Consider the following 19,476-nt stretch of genomic DNA (forward strand, 5'->3'; position numbering starts at 1 on the left):
GTATGTGTAATAAATGTAGTTTATTTGCAGTGTTGGAGGCAAGGCTCAGTGAATTGGAAGCACGGCTTCACACCATGGAAAACCAGTCATTATCTACTGTAGTTAGGCATCCCCCAGTAGCTGATGCAGGCCGACCTAGCATAGCTCCTACTCCCCCGAGCAGCTGGGAAGCCAGGGTGGCGTGGTGACTGTCTGAAGGAAGCATAGCCCTAAGCAGAAGCCCATGGTTCACCATGGTAAATGGACTGTACTTGTATAGCGCATTCCTAGTCTTCCGACCACTCGAGTTCTTTTACACTACGTGTCACATTCACCCATTCACACACACATTCATACACTGAATGGGTACATGGGCTATGCAAGGTCCCAACCTGCCCATCAGGGGGAACTAACCATTCACACACATTCATACACTGATGGTACAGCCATCAGGAACAATTTGGGGTTTAGTATCTTGCCCAAGGACACTTTGACATGCAGACTGGAGGAGCCGGGAATCGAACCGCTGATTAGTGGACGACTCACTCTACCTCCTGAGCCATAGCCGCCTTACCAACCAGTTCACGTTTTTAACAGGTTCTCCCCACTCAGTGACACATCCACTGAGAAACCAACTCTGATTATTGGCAGCTCCATGGTGAGAAATGTGAAGTTAGCGACACCACTACTGCAATAACAAAATAGGAGAATTAAATGTGGACTCTTAAACATTAGATCTCTGTCATCTAAAGCCATATTAATAAACAATCTAATCTCAGATTATCATACTGATTTATTTTGTCTTACTGAAACCTGACTGTGTCATGAAGAATATATTAGCCTAAATTAATCCACTTCTCCCAGCCATATTAATACTCACATTCTTCGAGACACTGGCCAAGGAGCTGGAGTTGCAGCCATTTTCAACTCAAGCCTAATTATCAACCCTAGACCTAATTTAATTATAACTCATTCGAAAGCCTTGTTTTTAGTCTTTCACACCCAACCTGGGAAACTTTACAGCCAATTCTATTTGTTATAATGTACCAGCCTCCTGGCCCATACTCTGAATTTTTATCTGTATTTTATCAAACTTAGTCCTTAGTAGTGATAAAGTAATTATAATAGGTGACCTTAATATTCATGTGGACATGATAATGACCCTTAGCACTGCATTTATCTCATTATTAGACTCAACTGGCTCCTCTCAGAGTGTAAATAAACCCACTTACTGTCTTAACCACACCCTCAACCTTGTTCTGACTTATGACATTGAAATTGAACATTTAATAGTTTTCCCACAAAATTCTATTTCATCAGACCATTACTTAATAACTTTTGAATTCCTATTACTGGACTACACGCCATTAGACAAATTTAAGGGAGCAATTCCATCAGTGAATTCAGTGCCGTGTCTCAATACAACAGAGGACTCTTATGCTAACTTTAGTCCCTCCCAAATGATCATCTTGTTGATAGTGCTGCAGGCTCATTGCGAATGACACTGAACTCCAAGCCCCTTTAAAAAAGAAGATAATAAAACAATAAAGGTTAGCTCCATGGTATAACTCCCAAACCCGCAAATTAAAGCAAAAATAACGAAAATTTGAAATGATATGGCATTCCACCAAACTGGAAGAATCTCACTTAGTCTGGCAAGATAGTCGTAAAACATATAGGAAGGCCCTCTGTAATGCCAGAGCCATCTATTGCTCATCATTAATAGAGGAGAATAAAAACAGCCCTAGGTTCGTTTTCAGCACTTTGGCCAGGCTGAGAAAGAGTCATAACTCTATTGATCCATGTAGTCCTATAGCACTCAGTAGTAAAGATATCATGAGCTTCTTTAATGATAAAATTCTAACAATTAGAGACAAAATTCAACACTCTCTGCCCTTAACAGGCCCCAATTTATCCACAAACACAGACACCTTAGAAACAGCTGTGAAACCTGACATATATTTAGACTGTTTTCTACGATCGACCTTCCTGAACTAACTAACAATTTCTTCATCTAAACCGTTAACCTGTCTCTTACACCACATCCCAACTAGGCTGCTTAAGGAAGTCTTATGCTTAGTTAGCACTTCTTTACTAGATATGATCAATCTGTTTTTAGTAACAGGCTATGTGCCACAGTCCTTTAAAATAGCTGTAATTAAACCTCTTCTTAGAAAGCCTACTCTTGATTCAGGCGTTTTAGCCAACTGTAGACCTATATCTAACCTTCCCTTTCTCTCTGAGATCCTTGAGAAAGCAGTCACCAATCAGTTGTGTGACTTTCTACATAACAATAGTTTCTTTGAGGATTTTCAGTCAGGATTTACAGCGCATTATAGCACAGAGACAGCACAAGTGAAAGTTACAAATTATCTCCTAACTGAATTGGAAAAAGAACTTCTCTCTGTACTTGTCTTGTTAGATCATAGTGCTGCATTTTACACCATTGACCATCACATCCTATTACAGAGACTGGAACATTTATTTGGCATTAAAGGAACTGCATTAAGCTGGTTTAAATCCCATTTATCAGATTGATTTTAGTTTGTACATGTTAATGATGAATCCTCCATGCAATCAAAAGTTAAACATGGTGTTCCAGAAGGTTCTGTACTTGGACCTACAATATCCAACTTATACATGCTTCCTTCAGGTAATATATAATTTATATATAATAATATATAAATAAATTCAGAAACACTTTATACATTTTCATTGTTATGCAGATGATACCCAATTATATTTTTCAATGAAGCCAGATAAAACCAATAAGCTAACTAAACTCCAAGTATGCCTTAAGGACATAATAACCTACAAATTTCTGCTACTAAACTCAGACAAAACCGAAGTTATTGTGCTTGGCCCTAAACACTTTAGAAACATATTATCTAATGATATAGCTACTTTGAATGGCATTACCCTGGCCTCCAGCTCCATCATAAGGAATCTGGTAGTTATCTTTGATCAGGATATGTCCTTTAACTCCCACATAAAACAAATTTCAAGGACTGCCTTTTTTAACTAACGTAATATTGCAAAAATCAGACACATCCTGTCCCAAAAGATGCAGAAAAACTAGTCCACGCATTTGTTACTGGCTGGATTATTGCAAGTCCTTATCATCAGGCTGTCCTAACAAGTCTCTAAAGGCTCTCCAGCTGGTCCAGAATGCTGCTGCACATGTACTGACAAAAACTAGAAAAAGAGATCATATTTCTCCCATTTTAGCTTTGCTGCATTGGCTTCCTGTAAAATCCAGAACAGAATTTAAAATCTTTATCCTCACCTACAAAGCCCTTAATGGTCAGGCACCATCATATCTTAAAGAGCTCATAGTACCCTATTATCCCACTAGAACACTGCAGTCCCAGAATGCAGGCTTACTTGTGGTTCCTATAGTCTCCAAAAGTAGAATGGGAGGCAGAGCCTTCAGCTATCAGGCTCCTCTCCTGTGGAACCATCTTCCAGATTTGGCCCAGGGGCAGACACCCTCTCTACATTTAAGAGTAGGACTTCCCATGATGCACTGAGCTCCTCTCTTCCTCCTCTCTTCTCCTCCACGTTGTGGATGTCGAGGGGCATGGCTGCGGGTATGAGGGGCATGGCTCCGGGGAATGGTGCGGGGATGGTTGCGTGGTCCTGTGGGTGTCCTGCCTCAACACCTTCTCTGGCTATTATTGCTATTATTATTACTAGTCATATCTTTATTATTATTATCATTGTTGTTGTTATTATTGTTGTTATTATGCTTCTCTGTGTCTCTCTCCCCCCTTTCTCCCTCCTTCCTTCTTTCTCTCTCAACCCAACCGGTCAAGGCAGATGGCCGCCTGCTTAAAGCCCAGTTCTGCTTGAGGTGTCTTCATGTTAAAGGAGGGGGGGTTTCCTTACTGCTGTCGCCAAGTTCTTGCTCATGGGGGAATTATTGGGTCTCTGTAAATTAAAGAGTAGAGGTCTAGACCTGCTCTACGTGAAAAGTGTCCTGAGATCACTTTTGTTATGATGTGGCACTACATAAATAAAATTGAATTGAATTGAATCGAGTTGGGATGAAGCCTCCAAATGTACTGTTGAGCTAACCCCAGTACATTTAGATCGATGTTGTTAAAATATCAGTGTTGATTAATGTACACTGTCTACAAACCAAATAAATAAGGGAATAGTAGTAGAAAACAGTTGAACACAGAAAATTAAGCTGTAGCTGTAGAAGTTTCTAACAAGTTCCAGTAAAAGCACTACTCATGTACAGTATCAATAAGATATATTTGTGAAATAAACAGATACAGATACAAATACAGCTTTGTATTACAACCGTAGTACATGGACAGTGTCAGACTCCTTGTTGACTCGACTCCTGATCAGCTCAAAGGTCTGGCTTTTAATTATGTGATCCACTTTGCCATAAATCCTCATTCAAATTCGATAAGGGAGGCAGATTGATGGCTTAAGGCTGAAGATGAAGAAGTGTATTTGGCCATATTTGACGCTTTTTGGGACACATCCTGAAATACATTACCCACCTTGTCACCACTGGAATCAGTTGTAGCTGACATGAATTCAAGTTGATGACACTACCACCTTTAAAGGAATAGATGACATTTTGGGAAATAAACATATTCACTTTCTTGCTGAAAGTTAGATGAGAAGTTCATTCTCATGAAGTTCATTCTCAGGTAAAAATGAAGCTACAGCTAGCAGCCAGTTAGTTTTAGCTTAGAAGACTGGAAACAGGAAACAAAATATGCAGAATCTATAAAGCTCCCTAATAAACATATAATATCTTGTTCGTTTGATCTATGAGAAATCTGAAGTGAAAAAACAATTCATAGTTTCACAGGAGGTTTTGTGCCAAAATATTTCTTGGCAAGGATCAGTTGCAAGGAACTAGCGGAGACATGTGAGGACTCAATGCTCACCCAATGCTCTCATCTCACTCAAAAAAAGCCAATAAGCCCATTTCCCAAAATGTTTAAGTTCTGTTCACACATTCTGCCTTTTGATCCTAAGAATAAATTAGGTTTTCTTAAAAAAAAGAATTCAAAATTTCAATTACACAGGGAGCATCCTCCATATCAGTGCGAATACAATAAAAAGAAAAATGAAGAAAAATATAATAAAATATATAAGACAGAGAAATGAGTAAAGTTAAGTGTGTCACTTTTTCAATCATACATGTTTTGGACATAAACTTCAATCTGTTAGTTTGTGTTTGTCTGTTGTACACTCACACTCATACAGAGCCATATATAAAACAACAGCTAAGACAACACACACTCAATTGTCGCGGATAAATTTTTGTTCTCACTCTGGGATTCACTATGACTGATCAAATGTCCTGTTCTCTCTCTCTGTCTCTTTAGGTGCTGAAAAATAATGGGGAGGCTGTGGAGAGGACCAATGGAGAGCTACATGAAAGGGTAAAAACTGTGCTGTAGGCAAGACATAAGCACACACCAGAGCAGGCTTTAAGTGTTTGAGGTCAGTTTTAAGTCCGGCTGAGACTGTGCATTTCAACGCAACTTAATTTTTTTCAAAGTGAAAACATTTGTGCTACAAATTAGTATCTCTTTTTTGCACTTCATTCTTGAAAAGTCAAAAAAACAATGTTGTACCATTATCTCTCATACAGATGACTAGAAAACAAGAAATGTTTCTGAGCTGGCCAATAACATAAGACATGGCTAATACTAGAGCGCAATTATAAATTCAGACTGCAAAATCTTTACAACTACCTTCAACATTACCATTATTATTAACAATTACCTTCTCTCTGGAATGAGAGAGAGTGGCTCACCATACATGGGCTACTGAATACATCTCAAACTTGGACCTAAAAAGTGGGAAATTTTGCAAAATAACCTTCAAATAATCTTCAGAAAGGACGAGGTAAAGAAGAGGTAACAGCATTAATCAGCAAGAACAGAAGAGGAAATAGCATCTTTAATCAGAACAACCGCTAACTGCTACTTGCCACTGTTACCAACTTTGCTTTGGAAGCAAAGGACAAACTGCACTGAGGAAGCTAACAGAAGAGTTATTTTGTGAAGATAAGAAGAGAAATTAAGGGGTCGTTGCTGGTGGAATTCTTTCTCTCTCTCCATGAAGTGGTGTGATGGCGGCGTGACGACATTTGCAGCAGCCTCTCCTTGTTCGGACCATGCAATGTCTTTGTCCGTCTCTACGTCTACATCTGTGTCATCGTGTGAAGTGCAAGGTATGTGTCTATGATCATCAGTTTGTTCTAGACATTTGTAACAAAGACTTTTGCTACAAGAAATACTGTCTGGGAGCTAAATCGGCTGAGCGTGCTTGGTGTGCTACGCTCAGTGGACCCAAAGGAGACCATAGACTTGCCTGGAGCTGCACTGGAAAGAAAACATTGAAAGAAGTGTGACAGGAAGCGGAAGCCTCGGCAAGCACGATGAAGTACAAGCTAGGCTAACTGTTAACCCTTACAAACCAGCACTTCCAACGATCATGCTGCCTAATGTTCTCTGGACAGCAAAATGGACATCAGTGCTGGTCACTCGACGACATGCAAGAGCTGTCTACATTGAACTGAGACATTAACAGTCTTTATCCTATCTATTGTTGTTACACTGCTGTGGGCTGGGAGGAACAGCATTTTGTTTTTTTGTGTGTATACAAATACACAAGAAAATTATAGTAAACTAAATCTTGAATCTTGAATCTTGAACACATACTCTGAAGAGTGACATGAGCAGTAAAGCAAAATAAAACTGTAAACTCACTTTTTTACTTCACTTAAAGATCCCCTCCAGACATGTTTTAATACATGTACAAAAAACTATACACAAAAATGTGACAAATAAATCATTTCCCACAGCAGACTAGTCCAACTCAAGTCTCAAATCCTCATTTTCCAAACCTAAATCCAATTCAATTCCAAGTCTGAAGTGTAGAGCTCTGAAACCCTGGCTCTTAGAAAAGATGCTTACAGGCTACTTATTTGTTTTGCCAAATAAATTTTGTGAAAAATGTAATTGCTGTCTGGTTTATGTTCTATGGCAACATTTTTTCCCAGTGAAAGTGCAAAGTGCAGGAGTTTGATACTGGAAACCAGCGTTCATGTCCTATGTTGAGTTATGTTTAAGCAACAAAAGGACTTTGGTTAGAGTGGAGAAGATTGTGGTTTTGCTTAAGTGCTAATAAAGTAAAGTTTTTAACCAAGACCACATCTTTCCCAAACCATAATCAAATGCTGTATACCATAACATAACTGTAAAAACCATTAATCATGCAAGCCCATATTGTTAAGGAAGAAAATATTGTAGGAAAGCAAATAAAATACTTTGTCAGTGTTTGCAGATACCTTAAGTGTGAACATTTTGCAAAACACTCTATGAAAGCCCTGGGAGGCAAGTGAGAAAAAATATTCTATGTCTGATCTAAATTGTTTCCTCTCCTGTGTTTATGATTTAAGGACAGGTGAAAAAAGGTTTTGCCTGGATAATCTTTCTAAGTTACTTTTTCTTTTCGTTTTTGAAAACAGGTGAAAAAAAGTTTGACAGGTGAAAAGAAAGTTGTTTTTTTGTCAGGATCATGTTTCTTAGTGTTTGTTGTAATACTTGTTTTGGCCACAAGAGGCTGAGGTGCACCACTACCCCATGTTCTAAATAGGACTAAAAGCATTCATGTTTTCTTCCTTGATGTAACATTGCCCAAAATTTTAGAACTGTTGTTGTTATGAAAATGATGAAAGCCCTATGATCTTTATCTCTCTAGATACCAGTAGAATCAAACCATTTCAGATATCCAATCTGCTTCCATGAAGAGACTGCATAATCTACTTGAGTTACCCTGACTGGCCCATCAGTTAGTTGTCAGTAGTTGTAAAGGATATCAGCTGGTTAGTCCACAAACAAATCAATATGCTGCACATTGTACAATCATTATTGTGTTTCACATAAAAATATTCATGAGGTAAGACTAACAACACAAATAAAGTAAAATAAAATAAAATGAAGTTTGGCTCAATGCTCCAATATGTGTGGATAGCTTGGGTCATACTTTGTAACACATCAGCTACGCACAGCTGATCAGGTTTGAATTTCTCCCAAACAGAGTGTAGGTTTCATTCTGTCCTCTGTGAAACAAGACAGCATCATTCAGAATCATAGTTGGATTGGATAAGGTCTTATGTATCTGGTCATTCACAATGTGTTCGTATCAATAATGAATCGTCATCAATAAAATTTTGCAAAATGGGAGTGCCACAAGGTTCTATTCTTGGGCCACTGTTGTTCAGTTTATACATCAATGATCTCCCATCTGTTTGTGAGGATGTGGATATTCAGATGTATGCTGATGACACAGTCATTTACACTCATGGGAGAGATGCTGAACAAGTGGCCCCTAAGCTTTCATTAATGCTTCATAAAGTTGCCAAATGGCTGAGTGACTCATGTCTTCCCTTGAATGCAAAAAAAAAAGCAGTGACGATTTATTTTGCTAATAAACAAAAACAAACCATGTATCCACAGCTTAGTATTAATGGACAAATAATCAAAAACATTAACAAGGTTAAATATTTAGGTATGACTTTGGATTCCAACTTGACCTCTGAAAGCCATATCAAAAAGATGAATAAAAAATTGAAATATAACATGGTCAAATTTAGACATTAGGAACTTTGCATGCAATGATTTTTGCACATCTTCATTATTGTATATCCTGCTGGTCCGGTTCCAGTAAGACTATGCTGAACACTCATTTGAAATTCTTTTTAAACAAGCTTTAAAATTGTTCGATGGGAAATCATTAAATCACCATCATTGTAACGTATTGTCCAAATACAGTTTCTCGAGTTTTGAAAATCTCATTCTGCTTTCAGAGGTTCGATTGGTATTCAAGATAATTCACAATGCTGTTCCTCCAAAACTGCAGAGCTTTTTTCAGCTCAGCTCTGAGCAAATGAGCAGAACCTCTCAATCTGCTCTAAACTCAGACTTACACATCCCTCTGCGGCAGACTACTTTTGCATAATCTTCTTTTTCATTTACAGCCATCAAACATTGGAATATGCTTCCAGCTGAGCTTAAAACTTGCACAGACTTTCATTTTTTTCCCATGGTGCAAAAAAATGGATAATGAGCAATCAGTCATATCAACATTAATTTTACAGTGATTCAGATTTTAAATTGTAATGAATTGTAATTCTATAGTTGTACTGGATGAATGTGCTGGTATTTATATATTGATGTGTGTTTTTAGGTCTGTTTGTAGAATTGTTAGTGTGATAGAGACTATATATTTGTCTTGCATGTAAATTAATGTTTTTATTATCTGGTAATTGTTCTGTGTACCTGCCCAGGGACTGCAGATGGAAATTAGCTAATAGATAAATCTGGCATAAACATCTCTTCTCATTTTGAGATGAATGTTTTTATGCGTGGTTCTTGTTTAATAAAGACTAATAATAATAATAATAATAACAATAATAACAACAATAATAATAATAATAATAATAATAATAATAATAATAGTTTTATTCATTAAATAAATAAAAGCTTATTAAGCTTACATGGCCTCCTCCTTCACTGTCGTGGCTTACACCTCCAGGATGAAATTATTGGACCCACAAGTCAAATGTTAGACTTCCCTCAAGAATATAAAACAAGTAAAAATGAGCTGACTGCCCTCAAGGGTGATTTACATTGGTCTAAGTCATTGGTTCTCAAAGTGGAGTCCGGGGACCAGGGGGTCCCCATAAAAATGGGGAGTAGTTCAATTTTGTTAGTTAGCACAATGCATAAGAATGACTATTCTGATCAGAGGTTTCACTCTCTCCATGGTTATCTCCCCACCTACATTTTGGACAGTTGTGGAATTCTCTACTAAATCATATCTTACAACTATCTGCTCAGATAGGGCTCCTTGGGACAAAAATCAAAAATTGATATCACATATCAATTTTGGGGTCCTTGACATGAAAAGTTTTCCGAACCAATTGTCTAAGTGCCAATGGTTCAACTGTCAACTGAAGGACTGATTAAGAATAAGCAGCACATTATAATTGCAATATTAAATAAACAGCATCGATTTCTATATCATAAATGTGAATAATAACCATATTAATTATTAATCATAAGGGGTGAAGTGTCCCCATTACCATGACTAATGTAACAGTAAACAAATGTTATCTATGCAGTCGACTAAACCTTGGTCGTCGCCGTTCGTTAGCCATGAACATTATAGTTTCCACTCACTAGCTATCAGTCTAATGGCTAACGTCAGTATAGCTAACACTAAAAGCAGATTAGCGCTGATTAAAAGCCAAAAGAAAGACATGACAGTAATGTTACATAACTTGCTAACACACAATATACAGTATGCACCTTATGTTTAGAGTGTGTTGTATCTATATACCTCCTGGCTGTGGCTCACTAATCGGAAGATTGGTGGTTCAATCCCCGACTCCTCCAGTCCGCATGTCAAAGTGTCTTTGGGCACATTAATGTGTGAGTGTTTGTGTGTATATATGATTAGAACTCCTCCTGATGAGCAGGTTGGGACCTTGCATGGCAGCCTCTGCCATCAGAATGTGTGTATGAATGGATGAATGTGGAATGTAGTGTAAAGCGCTTTCAGTGGTCGGAAGACTAGAAAGGCGCTATATAAATGCAGTCCATATATTGATTGCTAATGATAGCCAATGGGATAGAGATCATAGGGCTTTCATAATTTTCATAACAACAGTTGTAAAATTTTGAGTTATTTTACATCAACATGTCTTCTGTAAAAAATGCAATGAGATTGAAAAACACAATTTTCATTGTAGTGAATCTTTAAACTCTTGCTTCCAGAATTTGAAGTAGCACCGATTAAAATTCTTTCTAGCCAAAAGAAAGACATGACAGTAATGTTACATAACTTGCAAACACACATGGAGAAGTTGAAACTCACCTGGAAGAAAACATGAATGCTTTGCATGAATCTAGTCCCATTTAGAACATGGAGTAGTGGTGCACTTCAGCTTCTTGTGGCCAAAAAAATACAACAAACACTTGAAAATGATCCTGACAACCTGCCAAAACTTTTTTTTCCAACTTTTTTCACAGATGAAAAAAAAGGAATTAGAAATATTTTCCTGGCAAAACCTTTTTTTCACCTGTTCTTTCAACTCAATTCAATTTTTATTTATATAGCACCAAATCATAACAGAAGTTATCTCAGGGCACTTTTCACATAGAGCAGGTCTAGACCATACTCTTTAATTTTCAGAGACCCAACATTCTCACATGAGCAAGCACTTGGCGACAGCGACAAGGAAAAACTCCCCTTTAACGGCAAGAAACCTCAAGCAGAACCGGACTCTAGGTGGGCGGCCATCTGCCTTGACCGGTTGGGTTGGAGAGAAAGAAGGAGGGAGGGGGAGAGGGGGGAGAGAGACACACAGAGAAGCATAGTAACAAGCGAAGCTGAAATGGGAGAAATATAATCTCTTTTTCTAATTTAGTTTTATGTGGGAGTTAAATGACTTATCCTGATCAAAGATAACTCTCAGATTCCTTATGGTGGAGCTGGAGGCCAGGGCAATGCCATCTAGAGTATATCATTAATTTATGTGTTTCTAAGGTGTTTAGGGCCAAGCACTATAACTTCAGTTTTGTCTGAGTTTAGTAGCAGAAAATTGCAGGTTATCCATACAGATGCATACAGATGGATACAGATCCTTAAGGCATGCTTGGAGTTTGGTCAACTGATTGTCAACTGATTGGGTTCATCTGACTTCATTGATAAATATAATTGGGTATTATCTGCATAACAATGAAAATTTATGGAGTGTTTCCGAATAATATTATCTAAAGGAAGCATATACAAGGTGAATAGTATTGTTCCAAGCACAGAACCTTGTGGAACTCCATGTCTAAATTTTGCATACATGGAGGATTCATCATTAACCTGTACAAACTGAAATCAATCTGATAAATAGGATTTAAACCAGCTTAATGCAGTTCCTTTAATGCCAATTAAATGTTCCAGTCTCTGTAATAGAATGTGATGGTCAATGGTGTCAAATGCAGCACTACGATCTAACAAGACAAGTACAAAGAGAGATCCTTTGTCTGATGCAGTTAGGAGGGCATTTGTAACTTTCACCAGTGCTGTCTCTGTGCTATGATGAGCTCTAAATCCTGACTGAAAATCCTCAAATATACTATTGTTATGTACTTCCTAAGTCATAAACACAGGAGAAAAAACAATTCAGATCAGACTCAGAAAATGGATCAGCAGATTTTTTTTCTCTCTCTCTTGCCTCTCAGGGCCTACATAACATGTTACATAACATGCCATCATTAATAAAAAAACATCACCTGGATGGCATTTCATTTCTCTCAAATGTATTTACTGTTTGCAAATTAGCAATTTATAAAGGTTACTCCAGAGGCCTGAGGCCAGTGCGTAGGATCCAAACCAAAAGTTAACATGCATCAAAAAAGACATAAATGGTGCATGCCAAAAATGAATCAAAAATCAAACAGTGCACTTATGTCTGGATACATTTTCCCTTTATAAATCACAATCAACTTGAAAATGCATGCACACGGACAAAACCTTGTATCCCACCCCCTACACTCCCATAATTAACTATAAATGGTCAATGCAAAAGCCCTCATTAATGTTGTTATGCATATTGTTTCTGAGGAGAACAGCAGTATTATTAAAAACAGAAGAAGGTTTAAGAGGCTGACAGCTGGTAATGCTTGACTGATGAGACCACACACTGAATTTCTAAAACACAATAAACACTGTATTTAATTCAAATCCTAATCCTAACTTAAATCCTCTCTAATTTACACAGTCAATATGACTGCAGGTGGTGATGAGATGTTGGATGAGGTGACTAGAAGACAGAGTGTGTTGCAGCTACTAAGGCGTCTTTATAAATATTTTTTTTTAGTGAGAAGTGGCATATGCATCTTTCCAGCTCCATTTTGTGCAATAGTTATAAATGAGGCCTTTGATACTCACACAGTAGAAATAAAGTATAACCAGGTCTCAGAGGTCAGAGTTCATGAGAGTGTTGCAATGACACATTAGTGTAAACATTAGTGGTAGAAAGAGAGTGTAGAGAGTTCAGGCATGTTATTTTGGTCAGAGTGAACAGAGTGGCTTGTGGTGGTTTAAGTCTCCTTTGCAGTCTCTCACAGCACTTTACTGACTTTCAAAGAACCTGGGGAAGTCAGTATGTACATATACACACATATGTAATGGGAGATGACATTTTAGCCCCAAACCTGCTGAACTATAAACTGATATAAGTCAGAAAGACATTGATAGATAAAACATGCTACATGGCCTGTTTTCACTGTCATGTTATCTTAAAAACCCTGGAATCTAGTCTGAGTGGTAAGCTATGATGCTCTTTATTAAATGATGATGTTTTGCTTGCATGAAAATGTGTGTGTATGTACAGTTTGTATATTTAAGTGCCTGTTCCTCCATCACAATATTCTTGTGTGTACAGTATGTGCTGTTAGTTTCTTTGTGTGTATGGTACATAGACTCTGCACTGTTCTTGAATATACATTTGCTCTTATGTTTTATCCGTGTGTGCAATATGTGTGTGTGTTTTCACAGGTGGTCAATGGGTGTATTCCTTCGCTGTACCACAGCAGAGAGAGGAGGAGTGAGGTCATAATGAGAGGAGGGGTCGCGTCAGAAAAAGAGGCGCTACTTCTGGGTAAATATGAACCAAAAAAAGAAAAAGAAAAAAGCTTCCAGCTGGTCAAACACTTCCTCTGATTGTGTTTTTAAAGTCCAAAGAGAAGTTTCATCGATTGCTCTCAAATCTTGAATAAATGGGGAAAAAATCCTGAACAATTTAAATAAATTTAATAGAAATTGTAGAATAGAAATAAATGTTGCCCTTGCTGTCTGTTTCCTACTTGTTTTAATTTTTGACGCAAAGTCAGAAAAAATCCAATATGCAACTGGATCTTATAGCCACAAGGGGGCACCAATTTGTTAATTAACATTACACTCGAGATGATTTTGGAACAAATAAAATGTTACTACACAATCACCAAAAAAAATATAGTTCTGCTCTCTGATCAGCCATCAGAACATTACCAGATAGCTAACTCTCATTGGTAAACCCAAGTTACCAATGGGATAAACAGATGATTGACTCACTTTAAAATACAGATGACGACTTGAGCAATGTTCTCTTTTTCACAACATGAGACATCAACTGGCAACACGCTAGCAGACTGCGCTGGCCAATCAAACATGATGAGGAACCACACATTCCTGGTAGATTCAAGGATTCAATGTTTTATTTGTTAAGTACACAAGAAATGTGTAGTGAAATGCACTTGGCTGCAGTTGTTTCTCCTGTTCATGCTGACCACAAAGAGATCTCCTCTTAAAGCAATTTAAAGTCATCAGTCTGCATTTTAAAGTTCAGCAAAAGGTAATATGAGGCTTCAGTAGTCATAGTTAGTATAAATGTCTGTCTTTGTTTTACTGTCCCCCTGCTGTGGCTCAGGAATCAATCATCTGTTTGAAAAGCAAAGAGGGGATTTCCTATTTTGATCATTCCAGCTGTGTGTGTTTCTTTCAAAACCCGAGTGACCTACGCTCAACACTGTACCTGAACGCCTCTTGTGTAGACACACAAGACGGAGCACCCACTGCTGCTGCTGCTGCTCTGCTAAACGTGCTGCTCACATTAAGCTTTCTGTGTTGGACTGGAGTTGGAATAAGAAGCTGGAATAGTCTATTTCTGGGTGGTGGAGATCCTTCATAATCCTGCAAGCTGTGGTTCTGCATCTTATGGTGTACAAGCCTGCAAAGTGTGGGGTGTATATTACTGAATTACTTTGTAGCATGAATGCTGTATCCTACAGTTAAACTCACAGTCATCAAAACAAAGGACAGAATGCTTGTAGCTGTGTTAACTCTCTAAAGAAAGTAGTAAAATCCTGTTCCGTAACATCATAAACTGCTGTGCAGTGTTTTGCCATTTGATAAGCCCTTAAACTTCCAGGATCATATTTCCTACCTGAAACAACATGCCCACACAGCCCCTCTGCATGATCTTTAATTTGGTGCTCGTTTCAGTCTGAATGCTTGTGATATGTGATAATGCACTTCAAGTTGTCCTGAAAGAGTAGGAGGCAAAGGACACCATCACACCAAGCATCTCCTCTTCTAATCCAGACAAGTTTGGAGGAAATACTTTGCATTGTTTGTGTTCTTTGCCTCCTCCTTGTCTGTTACTTATGTATATCTTAACACCTCTTCATGTATTATTGCTTGCATAATAGTTCATGACTGGAATGAAGAGTAGTTAGCAAAAGTTTCTGTTTAAGAACGTCTTGAGCTTGCTCACCTCTCCATTATTTTATCCAAAGAAAATGTTGGTATATAACATTTTGTCCACTGAGTAGTTTGCCTCTGTTCCTATTGGCTCTGCAGTGTTCTGGTGTTTCCAGTCCAAGAACAGAGGTGAATATGTGAGTGATGTGTGTACAGTGATTCTTGCGTGGCTTGATTTTGTTTCCATCTTGTGCGTCGTCCTTCTCCAGATGTATTATGCACATACTGGGATTATAAAATCTTTGACTGGAATTTACTAACAACTATTGGACCAAATTTAGTTTCCAAAGAAACTGTGCAGGCCGTTCTATTCATCCTTCATGTAGGAACATCCCTGTTGACTGAGTTAAGTGCACAGCAGAGCTCTGTGTGCGTTTGTTAGCATAACATTTAAGATGACTGAACACTCACACCCCCACGCATAAATGAAGTGCAGAAAAGCACTTGAAAATTCACTTCAGCTCATACCACTGTCATCATGTTCACACATGCACTAACACACACTTTCTGGTGTCTGGGGTTTCGGGGGGCTTTCAACCACAACCACTGAAGCAGATTAAACCTCCTACGACAGAGGGGAGTGAAACACAAACTGACTAAACCCTGCTGTCTCTCTTTGCCTTTGTCTGTCTCTTTCTCTCTCAGATGCATGTCTCTTTCTATAGTCTTTCATGCATCTCCTCTGTGTAAGACCCACACAGCAGCTGGACTGAATTCTTCTTAGCTGCTTTTCTTTCTCTGTCGTCTATATCCCCATGTTATACAGTACATGTTGCAGTACTGAGAAAAGCATAGTGAGTGATCTGTAGGTCTGCTGCGTTTTTGCAATAAAGCTACTGCTTTGTCCAGAGATGAGGTAAGCAGGAGAAACAGCAGCACATTTATCTCTCTTAGTGGTGCCAAGAAAATCCAAATATGAAGGAGAGAGAGGAGGCATGGCTCTCTATCTTCCTCCCTGGCTGCCTGTAATCTGCAGTCTCCACAACTGCTGCTACTGTGAGATTTTCATTGGACAGCAAAATGTAAAAAGGCACAAGTGGCCCGTTTTCACACACAGCTAAAAGGGGCTGATAAACACATGGTTTTCAGCCTCAGCCTAGCCCCTACCAGAGGATCTCAAGCTGCACTGAGGCTTGTCAGCAATCCGGACATATAGTCTGGGGCCAAAACCGTACCTGCCGTAAAAGTAATGATTAAAATCTTAAAGTCTGTTCTAAAACATACAGGTAACCAGTGTAGGGATGCTAGAATAGGGGTTCTTTTGTTGGATCTTGTGACAAGTCTTGCTAGGACATTCTGGACCAGTTGGAGTTTGGAAAGGTTGCATTGACTCAGACAGCATTAAAGCAAGTTGCAGTAATGTAACCAGGACATAATAAAAGGATGGATGATAGTTTTCAGGTTCTTTTCAGATAGGCAAAAGGCTCAATGTTTTGAAGTCGCAGGAAGTGTGGATGACATTGACAGACTTCACATGACGATCAAAGCTAAGTTTATTGTCAATTTCTACAATGGGTGTTAATGCATGAGGACAGAGAGCTTAAGAAGGGCTGACTAACGTGATTAAAGGAAGAGTCAGGACCAATGATTTATCTGAGTTTAACTGAAGAAATGTTTGTGATAGCTGATTTAATATTATATTTAATATAATACTATAGCTGTTGAAATCAAAAGAGAAATAGATCTGGGAGTCATCTGCACAGGAGTGGAAACTGATCTGGTGCTTTCAAAAGATTTGCCCCAGAGGTAACATATAAATGGAGTATAACAACGTTGTTCTTGGTTGTTGTAGTGTTCCGGAGGAGTGGCTGCACTGGGAATGAGCTCCTGATGACATCTCAAACTTGGACCCAAAAAAGTGGAACATTTTGCAAAATAACCCTCAAAAATCTTCAGAAAGGACTCTGTAGAAGAAATAATAGAATTGATCAATATTGTTACCAATATTCCAATGGAGAGAATATTCCTGTTTCAGAAGAGATACACCTGATGGAAGAGGAGGAAGGGTGCTTTTTTATGTGAGAGACAACATCAAATGTGAATGTGTGGTTTACAATGTGGGTAACACATTAGAATATGTTAGGATAAAAATAATGTCATCCCAACAAATGTCTTTTAACATCATAGGTGTCTATAGGCCCTCTTCTGCGGATGACACTTTCTATGATCAACTCACAGAAGTCTTGAAAGAGTGCAATCTCAACAAAGAATTACAGGACAGAATAACAACAATCATAAAATTAATAACAACAGCAGCAATAGCTGGGGAAGGACACCAACAGGACTGCAAAGGCTCGGCCCAGAACCCAGGGTTTCCTGAGATGAGAAAGCACAAAAAAACTCCAGGGAGGAAGCCAAGCTAGTAACATGCATTGATGGTACATGGATGCATACAGATGGAGAGGAGGAGGAGGAGAGAGGAGCTCAGTGCATCGTGGGAAGTCCCCCAGCAGTCTAGGCCTATAGCAGCATAACTAAGGGCTGATCCAAGGCGAGCCTGGCCAGCCCTAACCATAAGCTTTATCAAAAAGGAAAAGTTTAAGCCTACTCTTAAACGAAGAGAGGGTGTCTGCCCCCTGGACCAAATCTGGAAGATGGTTCCACAGGGGAGGAGCATGATAGCTGAAGTCTCTGCCTCCCATTCTACTTTTGAAGACTGTAAGAACCACAAGTAAGCCTGTATTCTGAGAGCGCAGTGTTCTAGTGGGGTAATACAGTACTATGAGCTCTTTAACATATGATGGTGCCTGACCATTAAGGGCCTTGTAAGTTAGGAGAAGGATTTTAAATTCTATTCTAGGTTTCACAGGAAGCCAATGCAGCGAAGCTAAAATGGGAGAAATATGATATCTTTTTCTAGTTTTTGTCAGTACATGTGCAGCAGCATTCTGGCCCAGCTGGAGAGCCTTTAGCGACTTGTTAGGACAGCTTGATGATAAGGACTTGTGATAATCCAGCCTAGAAGTAACAAATGTGTGGACTAGTTTTTCTGCATCTTTTTGAGACAGGATGTGCCTGATTTTTACAATGTTACGAAAAAAGGCAGTCCTTGAAATTTGTTTTATGTGGGAGTTAAAGGACATATCCTGATCAAAGATAACTCCCAGATTCCTTATGGTGGAGCTGGATGCCAGGGTAATGCCATCCAGAGAAGCTATATCATTAGATAATGTGTTTCTAAGGTGTTTAGGGCCAAGCACAATAACTTCAGTTTTGTCTGAGTTTAGTCACAGAAAATTGCAGGTCATCCAGGTCTTTATGTCCTTAAGGCATACTTGGAGTTTGTTTAACTGATTGGTTTCATCAGGCTTCATTGATAAATATAATTGGGTATCATCTGCATAACAATGAAAATCTATGGAATGTTTCCTAATAATATTACCAAAAGGAAGCATATATAAGGTGAATAGTATTGGTCCAAGCACAGAGCCTTGGAGGATTCATCATTAACATGTACAAACTGAAATCGATCTGATAAATAGAATTAAAAACAGCTTAATGCAGTTCCTTTAACGACAATTAAATGTTCCAGTCTCTGTAATAGGATGTGATGGTCATTTGTGTCGAATGCAGCACTAAGATCTAACAAGACAAGTATGGAGAGAAGTCCTTTGTCCAATGCAGTTAGGAGGTTGTTTGTGACTTTCTCCAGCGTTGTCTCTGTGCTATGATGCGATCTAAATCCTGACTGAAAATTCTCAAATAAACTATTATGTAGGAAGTCACATAACTGATAAGAGACTGCTTTCTCAAGGATCGTAGAGAGAAACTGAAGATTAGATATAGGTCTATAGTTGGTTAAAATGCCTGAATCAAGAGAAGGCTTCTTAAGAAGAGGTTTAATTACAGCTACTTTAAAGAACTGTGGTTACTAAAGACAGATTTATCATATCTAGTAAGGAGGTGCTAACTGAGGGTAAGACCTCCTTAAGCAGCCTAGTTGGGATGGGGTCTAAGAGACATGTTTATGGTTTAGATGAACAAATCATTGAAGTTAGTTCAGGAAAGTCGACTGGAGAAAAACAGTCTAAATATATGTCAGGTTTTACAGCTGTTTCTAAGGTTCTAAGGTGCTTGGGGATAAATTGGTGCCTGTTGAGGGCAGGAATTGGTGAATTTTGTCTCTAATAGTTAGAATTTTATCATTAAAGA

At 38.5% G+C, this 19,476-nt stretch overlaps 1 protein-coding gene across 1 annotated transcript in view; it reads left to right on the forward strand.

Moving 5' to 3' along the window:
• The window catches only part of enox1 (ecto-NOX disulfide-thiol exchanger 1), a 101,940-nt gene that overhangs the window by 70,220 nt on the left and 12,244 nt on the right, over window positions 1-19,476 (forward strand). The window contains exons 11-12 of the mRNA XM_042425444.1: window positions 5,337-5,393; window positions 13,582-13,684. Coding sequence (XP_042281378.1) covers window positions 5,337-5,393; window positions 13,582-13,684 — 160 coding nt within the window. The remainder of the gene's footprint in view (window positions 1-5,336; window positions 5,394-13,581; window positions 13,685-19,476) is intronic.

The sequence above is a fragment of the Thunnus maccoyii genome, chromosome 11, assembly GCF_910596095.1.
Source record: "Thunnus maccoyii chromosome 11, fThuMac1.1, whole genome shotgun sequence".
NCBI classification, from domain to species: Eukaryota; Metazoa; Chordata; class Actinopteri; order Scombriformes; family Scombridae; genus Thunnus; species Thunnus maccoyii.